At 44.0% G+C, this 22,650-nt stretch overlaps 1 protein-coding gene across 8 annotated transcripts in view; it reads right to left on the bottom strand.

Moving 5' to 3' along the window:
* pbrm1 (polybromo 1) overlaps window positions 1-22,650 on the bottom strand; it is a 93,878-nt gene that overhangs the window by 20,572 nt on the left and 50,656 nt on the right. For 6 of the 8 annotated variants that reach the window (XM_086001835.1, XM_086001830.1, XM_086001834.1 and 3 more), the window contains 6 exons: window positions 21,807-22,017; window positions 20,031-20,229; window positions 19,092-19,253; window positions 14,038-14,175; window positions 11,085-11,164; window positions 10,632-10,860 (listed from right to left, as the gene is read on the bottom strand). In XM_086001835.1, coding sequence (XP_085857961.1) covers window positions 10,632-10,860; window positions 11,085-11,164; window positions 14,038-14,175; window positions 19,092-19,253; window positions 20,031-20,229; window positions 21,807-22,017 — 1,019 coding nt within the window. The remainder of the gene's footprint in view (window positions 1-10,631; window positions 10,861-11,084; window positions 11,165-14,037; window positions 14,176-19,091; window positions 19,254-20,030; window positions 20,230-21,806; window positions 22,018-22,650) is intronic. The other 2 variants (XM_086001832.1, XM_086001836.1) reach the window with 2 other exon arrangements.

Raw genomic sequence — 22,650 nt, forward strand, 5'->3', positions numbered from 1 at the left:
ATGTTCCGCACCGCGCGCCTCGCTATTCTTGGCTGCGTGGTGGAAAACGGAGTCATCGGCCCCGACCCCGACCGAATGCGCCCCCTCCTGGAACTACCCCCCCCCCCACTGCCTAAAAGCCCTGAAGAGATGCCTAGGGTTCTTCTCTTACTACGCCCAGTGGGTGCCCAACTATGCGGACAAAGCCCGGCCCCTCATCAAGTCAACCTCCTTCCCCCTGACGGCAGAGGCCCGTGCGGCCTTCACCCTCATAAAAGAGGACATTGCGAAGGCCACAATGCACGCAGTGGATGAGTCCATCCCTTTCCAAGTGGAGAGCGATGCATCCGACTTCGCCCTAGCCGCAACCCTTAACCAGGCGGGGAGACCCGTGGCCTTCTTTTCACGGACCCTCCAGGGCCCCGAAATTCGACACTCCTCAGTCGAGAAGGAGGCCCAGGCGATAGTGGAGGCTGTACGGCACTGGAGGCATTACCTGGCCGGTAAACGTTTCACCCTGCTCACTGACCAACGGTCAGTAGCATTTATGTTTAACAACAGACAAAGGGGGAAAATCAAAAATGATAAGATATTGCGGTGGAGGATCGAGTTATCCACCTACAACTACGATATCTTATACCGGCCCAGGAAACTTAATGAGCCCCCAGACGCCCTATCCCGTGGGACATGTGCCAACGCACAAGTCGATAGGCTACGGACCCTCCACAATGATCTCTGCCACCCGGGGTTCACCAGGTTCTTCCACTTTATTAAAGCTCGCAACCTGCCTTACTCCATCGAGGAGGTCAGGACCATGACCAGGAACTGCCAGGTCTGCGCCGAATGCAAACCGCATTTTTATAGGCCAGACAGGGCACACCTGATTAAAGCCACCCGCCCCTTCAAACGTCTCAGCGTCGATTTCAAGGGGCCCCTTCCCTCCTCTGACCGCAACACGTACTTCCTCAATATTATTGACGAGTACTCCCGTTTCCCCTTCACCATCCCCTGCCCGGACATGACCAGCGCCACAGTCATCAGGTGCCTCAACGACCTGTTCGCCATATTTGGCTTCCCCAATTACATCCACAGCGACAGGGGCTCGTCGTTCATGAGTGACGAGCTGCGCCAGTACCTGCTCGAGAAGGGCATAGCCACGAGCAGGACTACCAGCTACAACCCGGGGTAACGGACAGGTAGAGAGGGAGAACGCAACGGTGTGGAAGACCGCCATGCTCGCCCTAAAATCCAAGGGCCTCCCAATCTCCCGCTGGCAAGATGTCCTCCCCGATGCGCTCCACTCCATACGATCACTGCTCTGTACTGCCACAAACGCCACCCCTCACGAGAAGATGTTCGTCTTCCCCAGGAAATCCACCTCGGGGACATCACTACCGCCATGGCTGATGTCTCCGGGACCCGTCCTGCTCAGGAAACACGTGAGGAGCCATAAGCCGGACCCCCTGGTCGAAAAGGTTCACCTCCTCCACGCCAACCCACAGTACGCCTACGTGGCGTATCCGGACGGGCGGGAGGACACAGTCTCAATTCGAGACCTCGCACCCTCAGGTACCACCCGAAACACCATCGATCACCATCCACTACCTCCACCCACCACCACTACCCACGACGCACCACCGGGGTGTCTACCACGAACTGACGACATGCCGGTGCCATCCCTACCCCGAGAGGACGACACGCCAGTGCTCCGTCCCACGCGAGAAGCGGCCGCGGGCAAAGAACCGCCGCAACCGGCACCACGAAGATCATTACGGCAGACAAGACCCCCGGAGAGACTTTCGTATACGAACTTTTGAAACACTTCACCCCGCCGGACTCCTTTTTTTAAACGAGGGGTGAATGTGGTAAACCACTGTTAACTCTGTACAAGTCCGGGCATGTCTCCACCCCTGGCTCCACCCCTAAGCCCGGGTATAAAGGTGACTCACCACCCTTCCCCCGGGAGCTCTTAGGATGGATTCACTAGCAGAGGCATGCTCCAGTTCTTAGTCAATAAAAGCCTACTTCATATAAGTCCATCTCGTAGTCTTTGGTGTTGTTGATAGCGCATCAGAGACCATTTCGGCCCATCGTGTCCGTGCCGGCCAACAAAGAGCTATCCGGCCTAATCCCACTTCCCAGCTCTTGGTCCGTAGCCCTGCAGGTTAGAGCATCCCAAGTGCACATCCAAGTACTTTTTAAATTGTGGTTAGGGTTCCTGCCTCTACCACCCTTTCAGGCAGTGAGTTCCAGACCCCCACAACCCTCTGGGTGAAGAAATTTCCTCTCAAATCCCCTCTAAACCTTCCCCCAATTACTTTAAATCTGTGCCCCCTGGTTTCTGACCCCTCTGCTAAGGGAAATAGGTCCTTTCTATCCACTTTATCTATGCCCTCATAATTTTATACACCTCAATAAGGTCTCCCCACAGCCTCCTCTGTTCCAAGGAAAACAGACCCAGCTTATCCAGTCTTTCCTCATAGCTAAGGTTCTCTACTCCCGGCAACATGCTTGTAAATCTCTTCTGTACCCTCTCTAGTGCAATCATATCTTTCCTGTAATGTGGTGACCAGAACTACACGCAGTACTCTAGCTGAGGCCTAACTAGTGTTTTATACAGTTGAACCCCCCTGCTCTTGTATTCTATGCCACAGCTAATAAAGGCAAGCATTCCGTATGCCTTCTTAACCACCTTATCTACTTGGCCTGCTACCTTCAGGGATCTGTGGACATGCACTCCAAGGTCCCTTTGTTCCTCTACACTACTCAGTGTCCTACCATTTAATGTGTATTCCCTTTCCTTGTTAGCCCTCCCCAAATGCATTACCTCACACTTCTCCGGATTGAATTCCATTTGTCACTGTTCTGCTTACCTGACCTATTTATTGATATCTTCCTGCAGTCTACAGCTTCCTTCTTCAGTATCAACCCCACAGCTGACTTTAGTATCATCTGCAAACTTCTTAATCATACCCCCTATATTCAAGTATAGATCGTTGATATATACCACAAAAAGCAAGGGACCTAGTACTGAGCCCTGTGGAACCCCACTGGAAACAGCCTTCCAGTCACAAAAACACCCATCAACCATTACCCTCTGCTTCCAGTCTCCGAACCAGTTTTGAATCCAACTTGACACTTTGCCCTGGATCCCATAGGCTTTTAACTTCGTGACCAGTCTGCCATGTGGAACCTTATCAAAAGCCTTGCTAAAGTCCATATACACTATGTAATGAAATCGGGTTGTTTTGATCCTGTATTCGTTTTGCACTCATGTATATTACCCTCCCCCACTGTGTATAGTTTCACTTCCTCTTTCCCGACTAACCTGGGAGGTTCCAGGTCTTGGCTCCGCCCCTGACTTCTCTTACATAAAGATCCCAGGATCTGTATGACTCATTCCTGTGAACCAGTCGGCGTGTTGAGATGTTAGCTCTGATCTTAGTGATTAAAAGCCAACTTGTTTAAGTCTATAACTTCTAGTTTTGTGGTTATTGAAGGCCCATCAATTTTAATCACTAAAGAATAATAGGATGGATCGACTCCTAAAACCAGAGCGTCTGGACTTGGATCCACATTCTGCTGAAGCATCAAATCAATTTGGACACTGGCTCAAATGCTTCGAACTCTTCGCGGGGGCCTCATCCGCTAGAGAGGTAGATAAACTGAGTCTACTGACTACTCGCGTAAGTCATCGGATTTATTCGTTCATCCGGGACGCCACCTCTTACACGGAGGCCATCACTATCCTGAAGGCCCAATACCAGAGGCCGGTAAACGAAGTGTACGCCAGACATCTGCTGGCTACACGCAGGCAGCGACCAGAGGAATCAATGGACGATTTCTCACAGGGCCTAAAGGACCTGGTCCGGGACTGTAACTGCAAGGCCGTGACGGCCAACGCGTACTCTGACGAATTGGTCCGCGATTCCTTCATCACGGGCCTCAAATCGAATTATATCCGGCAGAGACTGCTGGAGAAGGAGGTCCTGGACTTAAAAAAGGCAGTGGCCACTGCGCGATCGCTGGACGTGGCCCAGAAAAACTCTGACTCTTATTCTTCCGGCCATGCGGCCCTCACCGCCTCGTGCGCGCCGAGGGGGCCGCCATCTTGGAATCAGCCATCTCCCCATCCAGGTCTCAGACCAGCTCTACGCCGCCGGAGTCCCCACACAGAAGTTCACCCAGGAGTCCTACTACAGCGGCAATGTCTCGAGGCCCGAAATGCTACTTCTGCGGCCAGGCCAAGCACCCCAGACAACGATGCCCAGCGAAGGATGCTACATGCTTCAAATGTAAGAAAAAGGGGCATTTTAGCAAAGTCTGCAGGGGGAATCCGATTTCCAACTCCGTCACCGCCTCGTGCGTGCCGTGCGGGCCGCCATCTTGGGATCCGCCATCTTTTCCCGACTCAACGGCCGCCCAGGGCCCAACAGTGGCTTCGATCACGGTGGATCAATCCAGGCCACACCCGTTGACAAAATCCATGATGGACATACAGGTAAACGGGAATTTAACGAAATGTTTAATTGACTGTGGGAGTACCGAGAGTTTTATCCACCCTAGCCTGGTACGGCGGCACTCATTAACGGTAACCCCTACACGGAGCAGAATTGCTATGGCTGCTAAGCCCCACACTTCGGACATTTTGGGCTACTGTGTGGTAACACTGACTGTAAAAGGCACAGACTACAAGGATTTTAAACTCCTCGTGATGCCAGAACTCTGTGTTAATGTAATCTTGGGCCTGGACTTCCAGTGCCACCACGAAAGTGTCACGCTAGCATATGGCGGGTCCCAGCCGCCACTCACAGTCTGTGGCCTATCAACCTTAAAAATCAGCCCGCCCTCTTTATTCGCTAATCTCGCTCTGAACTGTAGGCCCATAGCGACCAAAAGTAGACGGTACAGTCTGGAAGACAGACACTTTATCAAGGCGGAAGTGGACAGACTCCTGCGGGAAGGCATTATTGAATGCAGTACCAGTCCGTGGCGTGCCCAAGTAGTCATAGTTAAAAATAGCGAAAAGAAACGGATGGTAATTGACTACAGCCAGACTGTTAATATTTATACCCAGCTGGACGCCTACCCTTTACCCCGCATATCAGAAATGGTCAACCAGATTGCGCAATACCGAGTCTTCTTGACTATCGACCTCAAATCCGCGTATCACCAGCTCCCCATTAGAACGGAGGACCGCCCATACACCGCCTTCGAGGCGAACGGGCGCCTCTACCATTTTCTCAGAGTGCCCTCTGGGGTAACAAATGGGGTCTCGGTCTTCCAACGTGAGATGGACCGCATGGTTGACGAGAATAAACTACAAGCTACCTACCCCTATCTGGACAATGTCACTATCTGCGGGCACAACCAGCAAGACCACGATCTAAATCTTGCGAGATTTTTAAAAACTGCCCTAAAGCTGAATCTAACCTACAACGAAGACAAATGTGTCTTCAACACAACCCGTCTCTGTATCCTCGGCTGTGTGGTGGAAGATGGGGTAATTGGACCGGACCCTGACCGATTATGCCCCCTAAAGGAACTGCCCCTGCCACACAATCCCAAAGCTTTAAAAAGGTGCCTGGGATTTTTTTCGTATTATGCCCAATGGGTGCCCAATTACTCTGATAAGGCCCGACCCCTCATTAAATCGACGTCCTTCCCACTATCAGCTGAAGCTCGGGAGGCTTTCATCAGTATTAAACAGGACATTGAAAGGGCTGCAGTGTGTGCAGTGGACGAATGCATTCCCTTTCAAGTCGAAAGCGATGCGTCAGACTTTGCCTTAGCTGCGACCCTCAATCAGGCTGGGAGACCTGTGGCCTTCTTCTCCCGAACCCTTCAGGGACCTGAAATCAGGCACTCTTCTGTCGAGAAGGAGGCACAGGCTATAGTGGAGGCAGTGCGGCACTGGAGACACTACCTAGCCGGCAAACGTTTCACCCTGCTCACCGACCAGCGGTCGGTGGCTTTCATGTTTAATAACAAAGGGGGAAAATCAAGAATGACAAAATACTCAGGTGGAGGATCGAACTATCCACGTTCGACTATGATATTATGTACAGGCCGGGAGCCCTTAATGAACCCCCAGACGCCCTATCGCGGGGAATGTGTGCCAGCATTCATACGGACAAATTACAGGGTCTCCACAACGACCTCTGTCACCCAGGGGTCACCCGACTATACCATTTTATAAAGTCCCGCAATCTGCCCCACTCCATCGAGGAGGTCAGGGCAATGACCAGAGCCTGCCGCATCTGTGCGGAATGCAAGCCTCGTTTCTACAGGCCTGACCGTGCACACCTTATCAAAGCCACACGGCCATTCGAGTGCCTAAGTCTGGACTTCAAGGCACCCCTTCCCTCTGCCGACCGTAACGTATACTTCCTCAATATCATCGATTAATATTCCCGCTTCCCCTTTGCCATTCCCTGCCCAGACATGACCAGTGCCACGGTCATCAAGTGTCTCTGTAATCTATTCTGCATGTTTGGCATGCCGAACTACATACACAGCGATAGGGGGACGTCATTCATGAGTGACGAGCTGCGCCAGTTCTTGCTCTCGAAGGGGATAGCCACTAGCAGAACCACTAGCTACAACCCCCGGGGTAATGGGCAAGTGGAAAGGGAGAATGCTACTGTTTGGAAGGCTGTCACGTTAGCCTTAAAGTCAAAAGGCCTTCTGACCTCCCGCTGGCAGGAAGTCCTCCCAGACGTGCTCCACTCCATAAGGTCTCTGTTATGTACTGCCACTAACGCTACCCCTCACGAAAAGATGTTCGTTTTCCCCCGGAAATCCACCTCGGGCATATCTCTACCCGCGTGGCTGACGTCTCCGGGGTCAGTACTATTGCGGAAGCACGTGAGAGGCCATAAAACAGACCCCCTTGTGGAAAAGGTACAGCTCCTCCATGCAAACCCTCAGTACGCCTATATCGAATACTCTGACGGGCGAGAGGACACTGTTTCCATAAAAGACCTCGCTCCCTCGGGGAGCGGAGAGAACGATGGGAGACTACCCGATGAAGACCTACACGACAAAGAGACAGGACGCCCAGAGGTATCAATACCCAACTTTAACCTGGAGGACACTGCAGATAACCTGGAAGACACTGCGGAGGCCCGGACAGCGGAGGAACCAGAATCCACTCCCCTAGAGGCACCCCAACCGGCTTTGCGCCGATCACTGAGAACTGCAAAAACCTCCTGACAGACTCACTTATACCAACTTTTAAGAAACATCACCCCGATGGACTAAATCTATAGAAGGGGTGAATGTAATGAAATCTGTTTGTCTTGATCCTGTATTCGTTTTGCACTCATGTATATTACCCTCCCCCACTGTGTATAGTTTCACTTCCTCTTTCCCGACTAACCTGGGAGGTTCCAGGTCTTGGCTCTTGGCTCCGCCCCTGACTTCTCTTACATAAAGATCCCAGGATCTGTATGACTCATTCCTGTGAACCAGTCGGCGTGTTGAGATGTTAGCTCTGATCTTAGTGATTAAAAGCCAACTTGTTTAAGTCTATAACTTCTAGTTTTGTGGTTATTGAAGACCCATCACACTACATCAAACGCACTACCCTCATCTATCCTCGTTACCGTCTCAAAAAATTCACTCAAGTTTGTCAGACACGACCTTCCCTTAACAAATCCGTGCTGACTATCCTTGATTGATCGGTGTCTTTCTAAATGAAGATTTATCCTGTCCTTCAGAATTCTTTCCAATAATTTTCCCACCACCGAGGTTAGGCTGACTGGCCTGTAATTACTCGGTCTATCATTTTCTCCCTTTTTAAACAAGGGTACCACATTAGCAGTCCTCCGGCACCTCATCTGAAGCCAGAGAGGATTGAAAAATGATGGTCAGGGCCTCTGCTATTTCCTCTTTTGCTTCGCTTAACAGCCTGGGATCCATTTCATCCGGGCCTGGGGATTTATCCACTTTTAAAGCTGCTAAACCCCTTAATACTTCCTCTCTCACTATGTTTATTTCATCTAATATTTCACACACCTCCCCCCCACCCCGATAGCAATGTCTGCTTCGCCCCTCTCCTTTGTGAAAACAGATGCAAAGTATTCATTAAGAACCCTACCGACGTCTCCCACCTCCACACACAGATTACCCTCATGATCTCTAATAGGCCCTACCCTTTCTTTAGTTATCCTCTTACTCTTAATATATTTATAAAACATCTTTGGGTTTTCCTTGATTTTACTTGCCAAGAATTTTTCATGCTCTCTCTTTGTTTTCTTAATATAATTTTTAATTGCACCCCTGCACTTTCTGTACTCCTCGAAAGATTCTGGAGTATTTAGCCCTCGGTATGTCATACGCCTCCTTTTTTTTCTTTATTCTACCCTGTATGTCTCTAGACATCCAGGGGGCACTAGATTTGTTAGTCCCACCTTTTTTCTTTAAGGGCACATGTTTGGTCTGAACCCTCCGGATCGCCTCCTTGAATGCCTCCCACTGCTTTGACACTGATTTACCTTCAAAGTAGCTGTTTCCAGTCCACTAAGGCTAAATCCCCTCTGAGCTTAGCAAAATTTGCTTTTCCCCAATTTAGAATTTTTATTCCTGGTCTATCCTTGTCCTTTTCCATAACTACCTTAAATCTAACAGAATTATGGTCACTAGCACCAAAATGCTCCCTCACTGATATGCCTTCTACCTGCCCAGCTTCATTCCCTAAAACAAAGTCCAGAACCACCCCCTCCCTTGTTGGGCTTGCTACATACTGGCTAATAAAGTTCTCCTGGATGCATTTTAGGAATTCCGCACCTTCTATACCCTTCACACTAATTTTATCCCAGTTAATATTGGGGTAGTTGAAATCCCCTACTATTACTGCCCTATAGTTTTTGCAGTTCTCAGAAATGTGTCTATATATTTGTTCTTCTATCTCCCTCTCACTGTTTGGAGGTCTGTAGTACACTCCCAGCAGTGTGATCGCTCCTTTTTTGTTTTTCAATTCGACCCCTATGGCCTCGTTTGATCATCCCTCCTCACAGCTGTAATAGTTTCTTTAATCAATAACTCGACCCCCCCTCCCTTTTTACCTCCCTCTCTATCCCGTCTGAAAATCCTGTAACCAGGGCCGGGCCAAAAGGTTACAGATTATGGTGGAATACAATTCTGCTGCTGCTGATGGTCCACAGCACCTCATGGATGCCCAGTTTTGAGCTGCTAGATCTGTTCTGAATCTATCCCATTTAGCACAGTGGTAGTGCCACACAACACGATGCAGGGTGTCCTCAGTGTGAAGATGGTACTTGGCTCCACAAGGACTGTGCGGCGAGTCACTGCGACCAATACTGTCACAGACAGATGCATCTGCGAGAGGTAGATTGGTGAGGACGAGGTCAAGTAGGTTTTTCCCCTCGTGTTGGATCTCTCACCACCTGGCAGCTATACCTTCAGGACTTGGCCAGCTTGGTCAGTAGTGGTGCTGCCGAGCCACTCTTGGTGAAGGATATTGAAGTCCCCCAGCCAGAGTACATTATGTGCCTCAGTGCTTCTTCATGGAGTTCAACATGGAGGAGTACTGATTCATCAGCAGGAGGTTTCCTTGCCCGAAGCCATTAGACTTCATGGGGTCCAGAGTCAATGTTGAGGACTCCCAGAGCCACATCCTCTCGACTGCATACCACTGTGCCGCCGCCTCAAGGATGGTGCTGGAGGAGTCTGGGACATTGGCTGAAAGGTATGATTCTGTGAGTATGACTATGTCAGGCTGTTGCTTGACTAGTCTATGGGAGAGCTCTCCCAATTTTGGCACAAGTCCCCAGATGTTAGTGAGGAGGACTTTGCAGGGTTGATTGGGCTGGGTGTGCCGTTGTCGAGTCCGAAGCCAGTGCCTAGGTCGATGCTGGGTGATCCGTCCGGTTTTATTCTTATTATTGTTTCTCGCGGTTTGTCACAACTGAGTGGCTTGCTGGGCCATTTCAGAGGGCAGTTAAGAGTCAACCACATTGCTGTGGGTCTGGAGTCACATCGGCCAGACCAAGTAAGGACAGCAGATTTCCTTCCCTAAAGGACATTAATGGGTTTTTACGACAATCCGATAGTTTCATGGTCATTAACTGAATTTAAATTCCTGTGGTGGGATTTGAACTCATGTCTCTGGCCTCTGGATTGCTAGTCCAGTAACATAACCACTGTGCTACTGATTCCTGTTATGTCTGTCCTATTTACGAGCACTCTTCTCTCTCCGACAAAGGGGTTACACCTGCAAAGTTAGCCTGTCTTTTCACTTTACAGATACTGCTGGACCTGCTGTGCCTTTTCTGTTTTTATTTCATATTTCCAGTATTTGAATTTTTTTCTTTTTATTTGTCTATAAACTGTATGTTCGACGATGGTTCCATACATTTTTTGACTGACCAGTTTTAAATCATCGTTGCAGATTGGCAATACCTTTGTAGTGCTTTGCAGAACAGTTCACGAAAGTAAAAACTCAACATTTATAACTATGAAAATAATGGAGCTATTTTTAATATATATTACAATAGATAGATACATTGCTAACCAGTACGGTTTAATGACTTCATGTCATTTGTTGGAACATCTCATGCTACGTAACTTGTTTTTTGTTTGTAAAACCTGTCGTTATGTGCTTATTATTTTCATGCATCTTATATTACCTGAAAGTGACTGGTCCCACTTGCTGACAGTATTAGAGTCAGCGCTGAGTCCCTCAATATATCGCAGGTAAGCTTCAGAGTGCAGTAACCGCTGAGTCTTTGGTGGAGGAGCCACAAACATTGGCGTTGACGGCTGCTGCTGGATAGCCTGTTGAGCTGCCACTTGCTGTGTAGGATATGGAGGTGGAGCCTGCTGACCCTGAGGTCCAAGATTAGGATGAATACCAATCTAAAACAGTCATCATTGTAAACATTAAGACATTGAGCTATACTACATTAAAATGACATATTTTAACTTGCCTTCAAGCTTTTACTGTAGCATGTGGTCTGAAGTATAGTACATTTTTTTAATAAACAGAATTGACGTAATCATATCTAGTATTACAGAGCAAATATATTCTATGAACGTAAATCTTATCTTGAGAAAGTACCCAATCAAATAACTTGTTTTACCTGCTGACCATATGGGGTTCCCGTAGTGGTCACAGTCGGTGAGCCTCCCACCAAGGTAGTCACACTCTGACCTATAACACCTGCAGTTTCAATGGAATTCATTTCAGGGGATTATAAACACTTAAATGAAGTTTAATATAATACCTAACCAAAGATTCAATACACTTACTGTATTTTAATACTATTATCTGAAGATAAATGTGGCTATTTTATAATGTATCAACTGTGTTGAAAAACTTTTATAATGGTTTCTGAACCAGGCTAGCCTGTTGAAAAGAGATAGCAAAATACCAACTATTGTTTAAAATTATGTAAAATTAATCTTGATATTTAACAATCACTTTCTACACAAGAAATAGGAGGAGTAGGCCATACGGCCATTCAATAAGATCATGGCTGATCCTCGACCTCAACTCCACTTTCCCGCCCGATCCCCATATCCCTTGATGTCCAAAAATCTATCGATCTCAGTCTTGAATATATTCAATGACTGAGCATCCACAGCTATCCACAGGGATAGAGAATTCCAAAGATTCACAACCCTCTGAGTTAAGAAATTTCTCCTCATCTCAGTCCTAAATGGACGACCCTGTATCCTGAGACTATGCCCCCTAGTTCTAGACTCTCCAGCCAAGGGAAACAGCCTCTCCACTTAGCTGAATTTTAACTAGGAAAAAATAAAGAGTGGTGGATTGTGTTGAGCAGCGTAAGGTATTGGGTTCCACACCCCTTAAACAGCTGAGTTTTCAATCCTACCCTTGCTGGGAGATGCTGAGTAGCCCAGCGAGTCTCCATGGGGAAGAAGGGAAAAAGTTTGAGGGAGTTATCCCCAAGGCCCTCATATACTTCCTGGCAGCTAGCCTAGAGCATCGTTTGTGGCGACCTAGGAGTAGGTTACCTGCTCTCCCTCAAAGACCTTGTGGCCCAGTCTAGAAATCAGGGAGAAAATACAGATTTCAAACCCTTACAAGTGGAAAAGTAGAAAAAACATTGGTATATCAGATTTAAGATGTAACCTCAGCCCATATACGTCAATAATGAAGCTACTTTTTGTGCTTTAGATGGATGTGGAAAATGAGATAGCACTTTAAATGATTTCCAAAATAAAACAACAAAATTCAGACAGAGTGTAACAATTAAATAATGCAAAACTTTGAGTTCCATCTAATATTTGACATCAAAGTTTTTAAGTAAAGATGCATTTTTGGTGCCATGTATAATGCTTTTCTACTGAAATTACCATATGGAAAGCTTTCCAATGGCAGAATGGGTAAAGACATCACCTGGTGTAGTTCTAAGCCAAATGATGCACCGATAGACAACCAAGTGCTCTTTCTTATATTGGAAAGCATTCTGAAGACTGAAAAAGTGCGCCAGGAATGAGAATGGAGCAAGCTGACAACAATACTGAAAGTATACAGCATAACTGTCTTTACCAAGCTTCTATATGGAAGAGTGCCCTGGATGTGCTACTGCTGTTTCATTCGGCAGCTTGACCACTTCTACCTCCAACACCTGAGGTTGACCACAGTGGCAGATTAAGTGGCAGAGCAGAATGATCAATTGTGATATCCTTGAGCATGCCAAGACCACTGACACAGAGACCAAGCTATGGTGATTAGGGCATGCAGCCCATGAGATAAATTCTAGAATGCTGAAAAGGATCCTGTACAGCTAGTTGAACAGGCCAAGAGGAAGCAGGGTGGGTAGCATAAAATATAAAGACACACTCAAGCATAGCCTAAAGCTATGGAACATCAATTCTGACAGTTGGGAAAATCTAACAGCCGATTGCACGAGTTACTAAGCAGCAAGACATGACTGTTGTCAGCTGGTTCCAGCACCTTTGACCTTTCAGCTGTCATGACACCTCTGTTACTGTCAAACCTGTTTAAATCACTCCCCTACCTCTGCCTTTGATGCCCTGTACACAGTAAATTAATCACTCACTCCTATTCCTCTGGGGTAGCCCCTATCTAAGCTCCTTTAAGTTAGAGGGCTGCAAACCTGACTATATCTAGTGCAAATGATCTAGTCATCAATTGCTGACCCATTACTTTGACCAGGCTTTCCGTCACTATTCCTAATCTCTTGCTTCCTGGCCCAGGGTCCACTTTCCTTACACTTATTTGTAAAGTGCTGTGGGACTTTGTTAAAAGTGCTGTATAAATGAAATTGTTAGCGTTGATCTCCTGAAGAAATAGAAATAGAAGAAACATGTATGGCAGCAGCCTACTGATACTACGGGCTGTTTGGGTCTGTGAAGCACATGGGAGAGCTTGCCTCTTTCATATTGGCCTTAATTAATACCGGCACCTTTTCCAACAAGGACCATCATTTTGGGACTGCCGTCACTATAATTCTAACCATCACAACAATTATAAAACAAACACATTTAACTGCCCAAACAGAACAAAGTTATTCTGTGTTTCAACAGTACATGTTAACAGATTTTAGTTACTTGGGCTAATTATTTGTTTAGCACGAAAATAGAGTAACAACTACATCATTTGACAATGCTTGTGAAATAATTTTAGAAAGTTGTTTTATCTGGAGATTAAATTAGGGTTAGACACGATTGCCTCACTTTTAGAGTGACAGTTTGACAGAAAATAGTTATTTTCTTATATTGTGAAAGGTAACGATTAGGAAGTTTACTGCTACTAATCATATTTATTTCAGCAGAACAGATCAGAACATGGCAATTTGGTCTAAAGATGCATCAGTACTTTCAAAATGAAAAAAAATACAAGAAATTATCACAAACTATTCAGTACACAAAAGCCCCAAGATTGTTAATACTTTTCCCAATAAAAATGACAGTAAATTGCATACATCAGATAACTATTCTGTAGTCATCTCTTGCTGAACTTTACACAATTAGTATCAATGGTTGTTTAAAGCAGGATGACACATTATAAACAAGATAATGATTTAGCAATGATGTTCTTACCCAGCGGTTGAATGCCTGGGGGAAGGTGGGGTGGTGGAGGCACCCCAGGGTGAAGTGGCTGCATGCTGCCCAAGCTGGCCATGCCATCAACTGGGCCTTGTAATGGTGGCATGCCCTGTGGGTAGCCACCTATCATGCCTTAAAGGATAACAACAAATTTCAAACATGCATCAAGGATGTCAATAACATGCAAAACAGTCTGCATCAATGTTCCCTCTAAACTAGTGCTAATATTATAAGAAAACCTCGCTTATATGAATAATTTTGGATCAGTAATACCATGTTGGCATGCACCAATAAAGGAAACTGATCCCATCAAATTTGTGATTGGGTTCTTAAGCCATGAACATGTAAATTTGATTTCTAATCCACTTGAATACTTAGAGGGAACCTTGGTCTGCATTATGAAGCATGCACTACAAACTAATGAATGAAGAGATCTACAACTACTTGAAGGAATGGACATTATTAGTATGTGGTGATGAGATAACACATGAGTAATAAATGGATATATACACATTTTACCAAGTATTTGCTTGGTAATAAAATGTACCTGCTCACATCTCTATGTAGTCTACTTCAAAAATTTAGTTTTCTGATTGAAAAGTTGGATTACCTACCTTTGGTAGGGTCTTCTCCATTCTCTGAACATTATCCATCACATACCAAAGTCCTGTCATCCAATGGGGGAAAAACACAGGGACATTGACCCTTTAACACATTTTCAGTGTAAAATTAAGGTAAGCCACATGATTCATCCTCTTTCTCCACTTTATAAATTCTGATGTCCAGTTCTTTTTCACCCAATGAAGCAAAGCAGTAAGGCATGCAAATATCCAGAAATCAATTCATACAATTTTGTTTGTTTAAAGACATGTTCAGATCAGAGGACAGCAGGGAGCCTGGTATATGGAGGATAACATCATTCAAAGGAGGAGGAGAGTGCCTACTGGAGGTAGGTGCCCTGTGTTTTTTTTTCCTCAGTTATTTTCCACATACAGGAAACTTTCTGGTATCCGGCACGGACGGGACCGACGTGGTGCTGGTTCATCAACAATTCCGGATAACCGAATGCTATAGTAAAAGATACGGACCTTAGAGATCCGTATAAAGCAACAAACCCTGTTGCTTAGCAACAGCTTCAGAACAACGTCAACAAGTTGCAAGCGTCTCTGTAGCTTAGCAACAGCTGCAGCCAAACCCATGCCTTCCTCCATTTGTTGCTGTGCAAGTAATAAAAGTTACCTGAACCGACTCCTGAATTTTGCCGGTTAAACGACATTTCCGGCTATTTAGGGGCCGGTTAATCGAAAGTTTCCTGTACTATAGGATACTTCATATAGTCATGCTGTAAGAGGAGAAGGGTGTAACTTTGGTCTGGTCCAATAACCTGAATTAAGGATTGCCTCCTAATTGTGTATCCTATTTAGCTTATAAATCTAAACGTTAAAGTTTGATAAAAATGAAAGGAAGTTTCCAAGTAGCAATCTTGCTTATGCTATCCAAACTAACTCTCTTAGTAGCTTAGGATTTAGCCATGGCTCTTATCCAGAAGTAATCACGTAGGATAAACTTTTCAAATGACTTAACCATCCATCTTTGCTTCAGAATGGATAAAAATCTGTTGATTTGTGGAAATGTTTTCTCTTATCCACAAAGTATTATTAAACACCTTTTTAACATGAAGCCCTACACTTCACTCAGTCACATCAAGCTGGGTAACTAGGGACTGAAGCCTAAGATAGATGGCACCATGACACTTTATAATAAAAAATTTGGAGTAAGATCATAAGACCCGCCAGTATTTATGCCAAAACCAAAAAAATTGAAAACTGCATATACAGGTAGTTCACCCACACCTCTTGGGGACACCAAAATAGCATTAAGATGGCTATTTTTAAAGTTAAAAACTTGAGGTCAAAGAAAACCATAGTTCCAAAAGTTGTGTACATTAGTTTCTGCACTAGAAGATTCAAATCTCAAATGAGAATTGAAAGCCTAATAAAATATTACATTTTTTCAAAGCTCCTTTCACAAATAAAGATACTTGGTGATGGTTCACCCATCAACATATGACTATTCCTTCATCATCGCTGGGTCAAAATCTTGGAACTCCCTAACTAACAGCACTATGAGATTGCCTTCACCACATGGACTGCAGTGGTTCAAGAAGAAGGCTCACTACCACCTTCTCAAGGGCAACTAGGGGTGGGCAATAAGTGCCGACCTTGCTAGTGACACCCCTATCCCCAGAATGAATTAAAAATATATATTTTCAATAGGGAGGACTTGCATATTGATCAATATATGACTTCAATATTTGTAAACATTCCAAAGAATGAGAAATATTACGAGAGATTATAGTGGTGTTCATTTTTGTGACTCCATAAATGTTTATCTCTCATTTTACTTCATAAATATTTTTACTGGAATGCTTTTAAAAATTATGAAAGACACAGGATCTTGGATTATAACATGTCCCTTTCAATAGTTTCACTCAAGCTCTGGCTGAATCGGGGCAAGATGCCAAATTTGGCTGTCCAGTTGTGATAAAAGATCCATCTGATCAGTGGTTGAGCCATGATCAGATCAAGAAGGCATTAGTACGATACCATTGTGGCTAGTGCAGAGTTAACATAATGGCCTAGTCTTCTGCTGCACAAATATTTTTATGGATTCCCTAAATAAGAAGAAATTAGAGTAAATAAAGGAGATTGTCAAGTGCAACAGCTCTTTGATCATAAGTCCTGATACAACATTTTCCCAACCTCATCAATGAATGTTACAAAAGATCCAACAATGGATAACCCATATTTGACTGTGGACCAAATTCTGGAGAAATTGCAAGACAGAGTTTATTGTTCAGTTTGTTCTGTGTTGAATGGGGCTGAAGTCACCCCATAGTTGTAAGAAAATCCAGAGTGTAAAAGCAAATATTTATTAGATAGCTCCTGTAATTTAAGAGGAAGCCCAGTTTCCAAACAGAAGCTGATGTACTATCATCTTTGCAGCTTGCTGAGTGGGAGCTCTGATGAGTCAACTATCTTGATAAGGGTAGATAAGAAGGTACTACAGTTTTTGAGGGCTGCTAATGTTATTCAACACCTTGGTATCTGATGTATAACAACATAGAAGTTATTATCAGGCAATGTCAAGAATTCGGTTAGCTGCCCACACCCTGCTATCTCCAATGATATCGTCACTGAAGCAAAACTTTGTGAAATTACTGAAGACAGGATTCTATACAAAATGTCTGCTCGCAGTCTATGCCTGATTACTAAGTAGAAACACAAACAAAGGAAAACAGAAATACATCAGTACATATGTCTTCCTTATAACATTTAAGCGGTCTCTATGCAAACAAATTTTAAAACCACATTTGGTGATTGAGTAATGAAGGCATGTATTGTATTTATCTAAAATGGGAAAGGCTACAGACAGAAATGACAGATCAGAAGCCATTGTGATAGCATGGATTAAATATTTCAATGCAAACAATGTACCTAAGCATGGATGAAAACTGTTGGAATTAAAATGGCAAGGCTAAGGCCTACATAAGCTATTTATCTAAACATTGGCAAAACAGTAAACATAAACAGCCAATGAAGAGAAACAATCCTAGGAATGAGCACTGTAGTAACAATAGCAAAGCAGCTTTTGCAATAATCAACAACCACATGACTATAGCAGATGATGACAGAAAGAACTGCAAAGTAACCTGAAGAAATGGAATCATGTGACTTAACCTCACGCTGTGTTAAAACATCTTTAAATGGACAGTATCCCTGCAATTTTCCTGTTGGATGACTGGGATTCGTATGTATGTGGAAGATAACAATGAGGGAAAAAATATTGCCAGATTACAACCAATGTACAATTTTAATCAAATGAATTAAAAAGTCATGCACATGTGGTTAATCTTTAGCAACGGTTAGCAACAGTTTGTAAGTAACATCATATTGTTTTTGACCTTGTAACAGAACTATTTGTTTCTGAAATACAAGGATTAAACATCAAGTTTTCCAATGACACATACTTTTTTGAAAGTATAATAATGTCCTCGTCTTTACAACTACTTATTGCACCAACTTATTTTTCATCCTAGAAAGTGTTCTTTTAGCTTCCCAAGTACTGAATATCGTTCATAGCTTTCAAATTGTGCACATTTCATAATCATTTGTAAAAAAAGTGTATCTTTTTTGATTGTTTGCAATAAGAGCAAAGAGTAAAAGCACAGAATACTTTGTAATTTATAGTATTTACCAAATCAGACAACTATTGTAAAGAAAAATATTTTGGTGCAGAAATGTTGAACTCTTCAAGACACAAGAAGAAAATACAACTTAAAAGTACAGGAAACTCTTGATTTACCGGCACCTAAATAACCGGAAATCTCTGTTAACCGGCAAAATTCAGGAGTTGGTTCAGGTAAGTTTTACTTCAAATTAGCGGCCTGTTCCTGGATCTGTGGCCGGGTTCCTGCACCTGTTGCTAAGCAACAGGGACGCTTGGATCTTGTGGTCGGGTTCCTGCACCTGCTGCTAAACAACAGGTACGCTTGGATCTTGTGGTCAGGTTCCTGTACCTAAGCAACAGGCATGCTTGGATCTTGTGGTCGGAGTTCCTGCACCTGTTGCTAAGCAACAGGGACGCTTGGATCTTGTGGTCGGAGTTCCTGCACCTGTTGCTAAGCAACAGGGAAGCCTGGATTTGTTGCTGTGTACGGGAGATCTGTACCTTTTACTATACCTCTCTGTAATCCAGACTTTTTGATAAACTGGCACCACGCTGGTCCCGTTGGTGCCGGATAAAAAAGAGTTTCCTGTATCATTTTGGATCACAAAATCTAAGAAAACTGTTTTAAACATTAAACATTTCTGATATGTGACCCTAGAGAGAGACTTGCTACATGTACTTTTGGTAAACCACCATGGCGCTGATGAAAACCCTGCAATGCAAAAACAGCAAAATGACCCCCCCACCCCAAATTTGGTTGAAAGCAATTTTCAGTAGAATTGTAGTCCTTTGCCATTTAGCTAGTTCTCATATGCTACCTGTGACAGGGGTCATCTGCTGATGGAGAATTCCCATTGGTGTAGGAGGTGGTACTACCCCCATGATGGCACCTACAGGTGTACCAGCCCGTGGGGAGGCACACTGCTGCTGCTGAGCTGCACGCTCTCTCTCCTGCTGCTCAGCTTGCTTTGCTGCCCGCTCTGAAAAAACACGAACGTATATTCACATGGGCACACCACTCAATTTATTTATTACAGCACAGAATTATAAATTTGCATGGATGAGATAAAGCAGATACTCGCTTCAAGAATATATTCACAAAGATTCAAAACCTGAAGGGAGTGTAGTTATTTTGTCAAAGTTTAAAAATAGATCCATACAATTGCCAGGACAGTGGAACCACATCCTTCTTCCAAATAATTCCCAGGAAAGATGAGACAACCCCCTCCCAACCAGACACACAATTTCCAGGCTCAGACTGATAGGGATATTAGCTTGGTTGCCAATAGCAGCGGATTAACAGAAAGAACAGCACTTCTCAGCATTTCTTGCAAACTTTTCAACTGTGTGAAAAATGGCATTTTCTAAAACACTGGATAGATGTACTTCAAATTCAATTATTTATTTTCAATGATAAACAAATTAGGCCAGTCAGAAATATCACCAACTAAATCTTTTTTTTTTGCCTGCAAATAAATTTGAACCTTCGGACAGATCATAATAAACCTTTCTGCATACAGAAGGAAGGTTTAACAAATTAAGTGTTCAGGTAGCTGGCAGCGACCTTAAAATTACAATAGTAATACTTTCAAATAGATGAAATGGTAAAGATACGTACCATGTCTGTATCTAGTTGTTGGCATCAGATAATTTAATTTAGGCATCAACTGGCCACTGAGATGTCAGGTCATTTGTTTTTTTTTTAACAAAACATACGCTCGGAATGTCTTTGTTATAAAGAATAAATAATTAGCTACCTTCATACTCTGCTTTTTTGACAGCCTCAAGGTTTCTCCATTCCGTACCCACAAGCCTACTCAGCTCTCCAAAAGAGAAGTCAGGATGCTTGGCTTTGATAACAGCTCTCATTTCACTGCTGAACAAGATGTAACCACTTGGGTTGGTCTTCCTCTTTCCCTCCTTCTGTTTAGTGCCCTTAACGGATTTAGGGGTTGACTATATGTAAACAACATAGGACAGTTAGAGGTTAGCGTTTCTAAGCCATATACATGTATTGAGGATAAATGAGGAAGATCCTTGGAACATGATTTATATCCAACCAGCGGGGCAAAACCATATCCCATGGGTCCTCAGTACGCATTCTGTTTATGCTTACACACATAAAAGTCTTACACAAATTTCAATGTTAAATCTAAATTAAATTGATGCACAGATTGTTGATCTATGGTGCAAGGTCATAAGTGATTGAATTTAAAAAAAAATCTATTAAAAAAACAGACTTGGAGTTACATCTGATTACATCAAGTGGGTTTCACATTACTGCCCCAAACTTTTGATATACTTATTTCCTTGGGTATACTTATTCTTTTGGGTAGGTTTTTACTCCTTTCTTGAATGTTTTCTGGGTCCACCTGCCTTGACATCTTGCAGCCAAGGAAGGCAGATGCTCAGTCTACTTCCAAACTGCCGCCAATGCAATCTGGAACTGACGAGGGATTGCTCAAGTGTGACTGTTCTGATTTTCTCGGTCCTTTGTAGGGAGATGTTACAGCCTTCACTTGGCACCTCCCAGCAGGACATGGCTTAGATTGGTAACAGTGTGGTCTGGGGCTTGAGCATGTGACTGTCTTCACTATATGACAGTGATCTCATAATTTTGTTACTTATATCCTGAACCTTCTCAAAATGATAGTAATTGTTACTGCGACTAACCTGTGATGCCACATGAGTGACCTGCACCTGAAAGGATCTGGACCAATGAAACAATGCCACATTACACAACAGGCACACAACTGTGTAAATAAATGACTTGTTATTCTACTGAATGAAACTGTGCAAATATGATTTCCAAATTGTTGCTTGTTTAATAATTATTTTTAAGTGAAGATATGAATCTTTTTCCCCTCAGTCCTTCTTGGTATCACAGCAGGAAATGCAAAGGCTTGCTCTTTATCCTCCTCTGAAGTAGTTCAAATGTGTACAGAAACTCATTACCATGTAAAGTCTCTAACTTGTCCAGCTAAGATCACACAACCCATGGGGGCATTGGCTTGCAGGATTATCTGGAACCAAATTGGAAGAATCCCAGCCCGCAGTGACAGGTCTACCACTTCAGGGTTCCATTGGTGAGCCAGGTCGAGTCATCAACAATGCCCTCAAGTACCATGGAACTGCCTGGTTCAGGTATCACATTACCGAGTTGGCCATGGAGGTTGATTTTGTTTTGAGCTTCCATCATAAGGCTTGGCATCTTGGAGCCACCCCTTCGAAGTTGACCATGATTATGATGCACTGACCCATCAGTATTGCTTGAATTATGCAAGTTTTGACGTAGTTATTTATATGCAACTATCCAGGTGAAATTTTATGATCACGATTTGTAATAAAAGTGGAGAAGTGGATTCCTCTAATCTGCCCAATTCTCACATTCCATAAACCTAGAATTGTTTTTGGCTCTGTTCTTCAAAATGGTGTTTTAACTTCTGTAAAACACGACTCCTCTTAAGAACTCTTCTGTGTTTTTCAATGATTCTGTACCTATAGAAGTCCCCAACAAGATCCTATTACTGTACCTGTGGGGGTGTATAAGGAGCTATTTCCATTTCACTGGCAACAGGAGTCTGTAACTGAGGCACAGAGGGCTGTTCAGCAGTTTCAGCCTCCTCTTCAATAGCCTCTTCATGATCTTCTTCAGGCTCCTCAAATTCTGCAAACTTCATCTCTAACTCTTGTATTTTCTTATCTAAAAGAGGAGATGGTTCCTTGTGAGGAACAATAAGTTTCCTGAAACAATACACACAATTACTGTAAAACAGATTTCCATTTTACCACCATCAACAACAACTGTTACTGTACAAGATTTGTACATTTATTGCAACACTACAAAAGCAAAATTCCTTAAAAGTGAATTAATACTTCATCTGCAATGACATTACAGTGACTACATTTCAATCGCTGTAAAACCCATTGGAACATCCAGAGGTTGAGAAAGGGGCTATATAAATGCAAGTTCTTTCTTTTTATTTCTCTTAAAATATTTCCCCTTTTTAGATCTCCATTGCTACATGAACTTTTTTTTTTTTTTTTTTACACAGGAGGTACAGTTAGAAGCTTCAGATCTATCTGCACCGGTGTAGATCACCGTCTCCGCCCTTGCCTCAGCTCATCCGTTGCTGAAACCCTCATCCATGCCTTTGTTACCTCTAGACTTGACTATTCCAATGCACTCCTGGCTGGCCTCTCACATTCCACCCTGCGTAAACTTGAGGTCATCCAAAACTCGGCTGCCCGTGTCCTAACTCGCATCAAGTCCCGTTCACCGTTCACCCATCACCCCTGTGCTCGCTGACCTACTTTGGCTCCCGGTTAAGCAGCGCCTCGATTTCAAAATTCTCATCCTTGTTTTCAAATCCCTCC

This window comes from Somniosus microcephalus, chromosome 11, assembly GCF_052327205.1.
Source record: "Somniosus microcephalus isolate GS21.2 chromosome 11, FLI_Smic_1.0, whole genome shotgun sequence".
Lineage (NCBI taxonomy): Eukaryota > Metazoa > Chordata > Chondrichthyes > Squaliformes > Somniosidae > Somniosus > Somniosus microcephalus.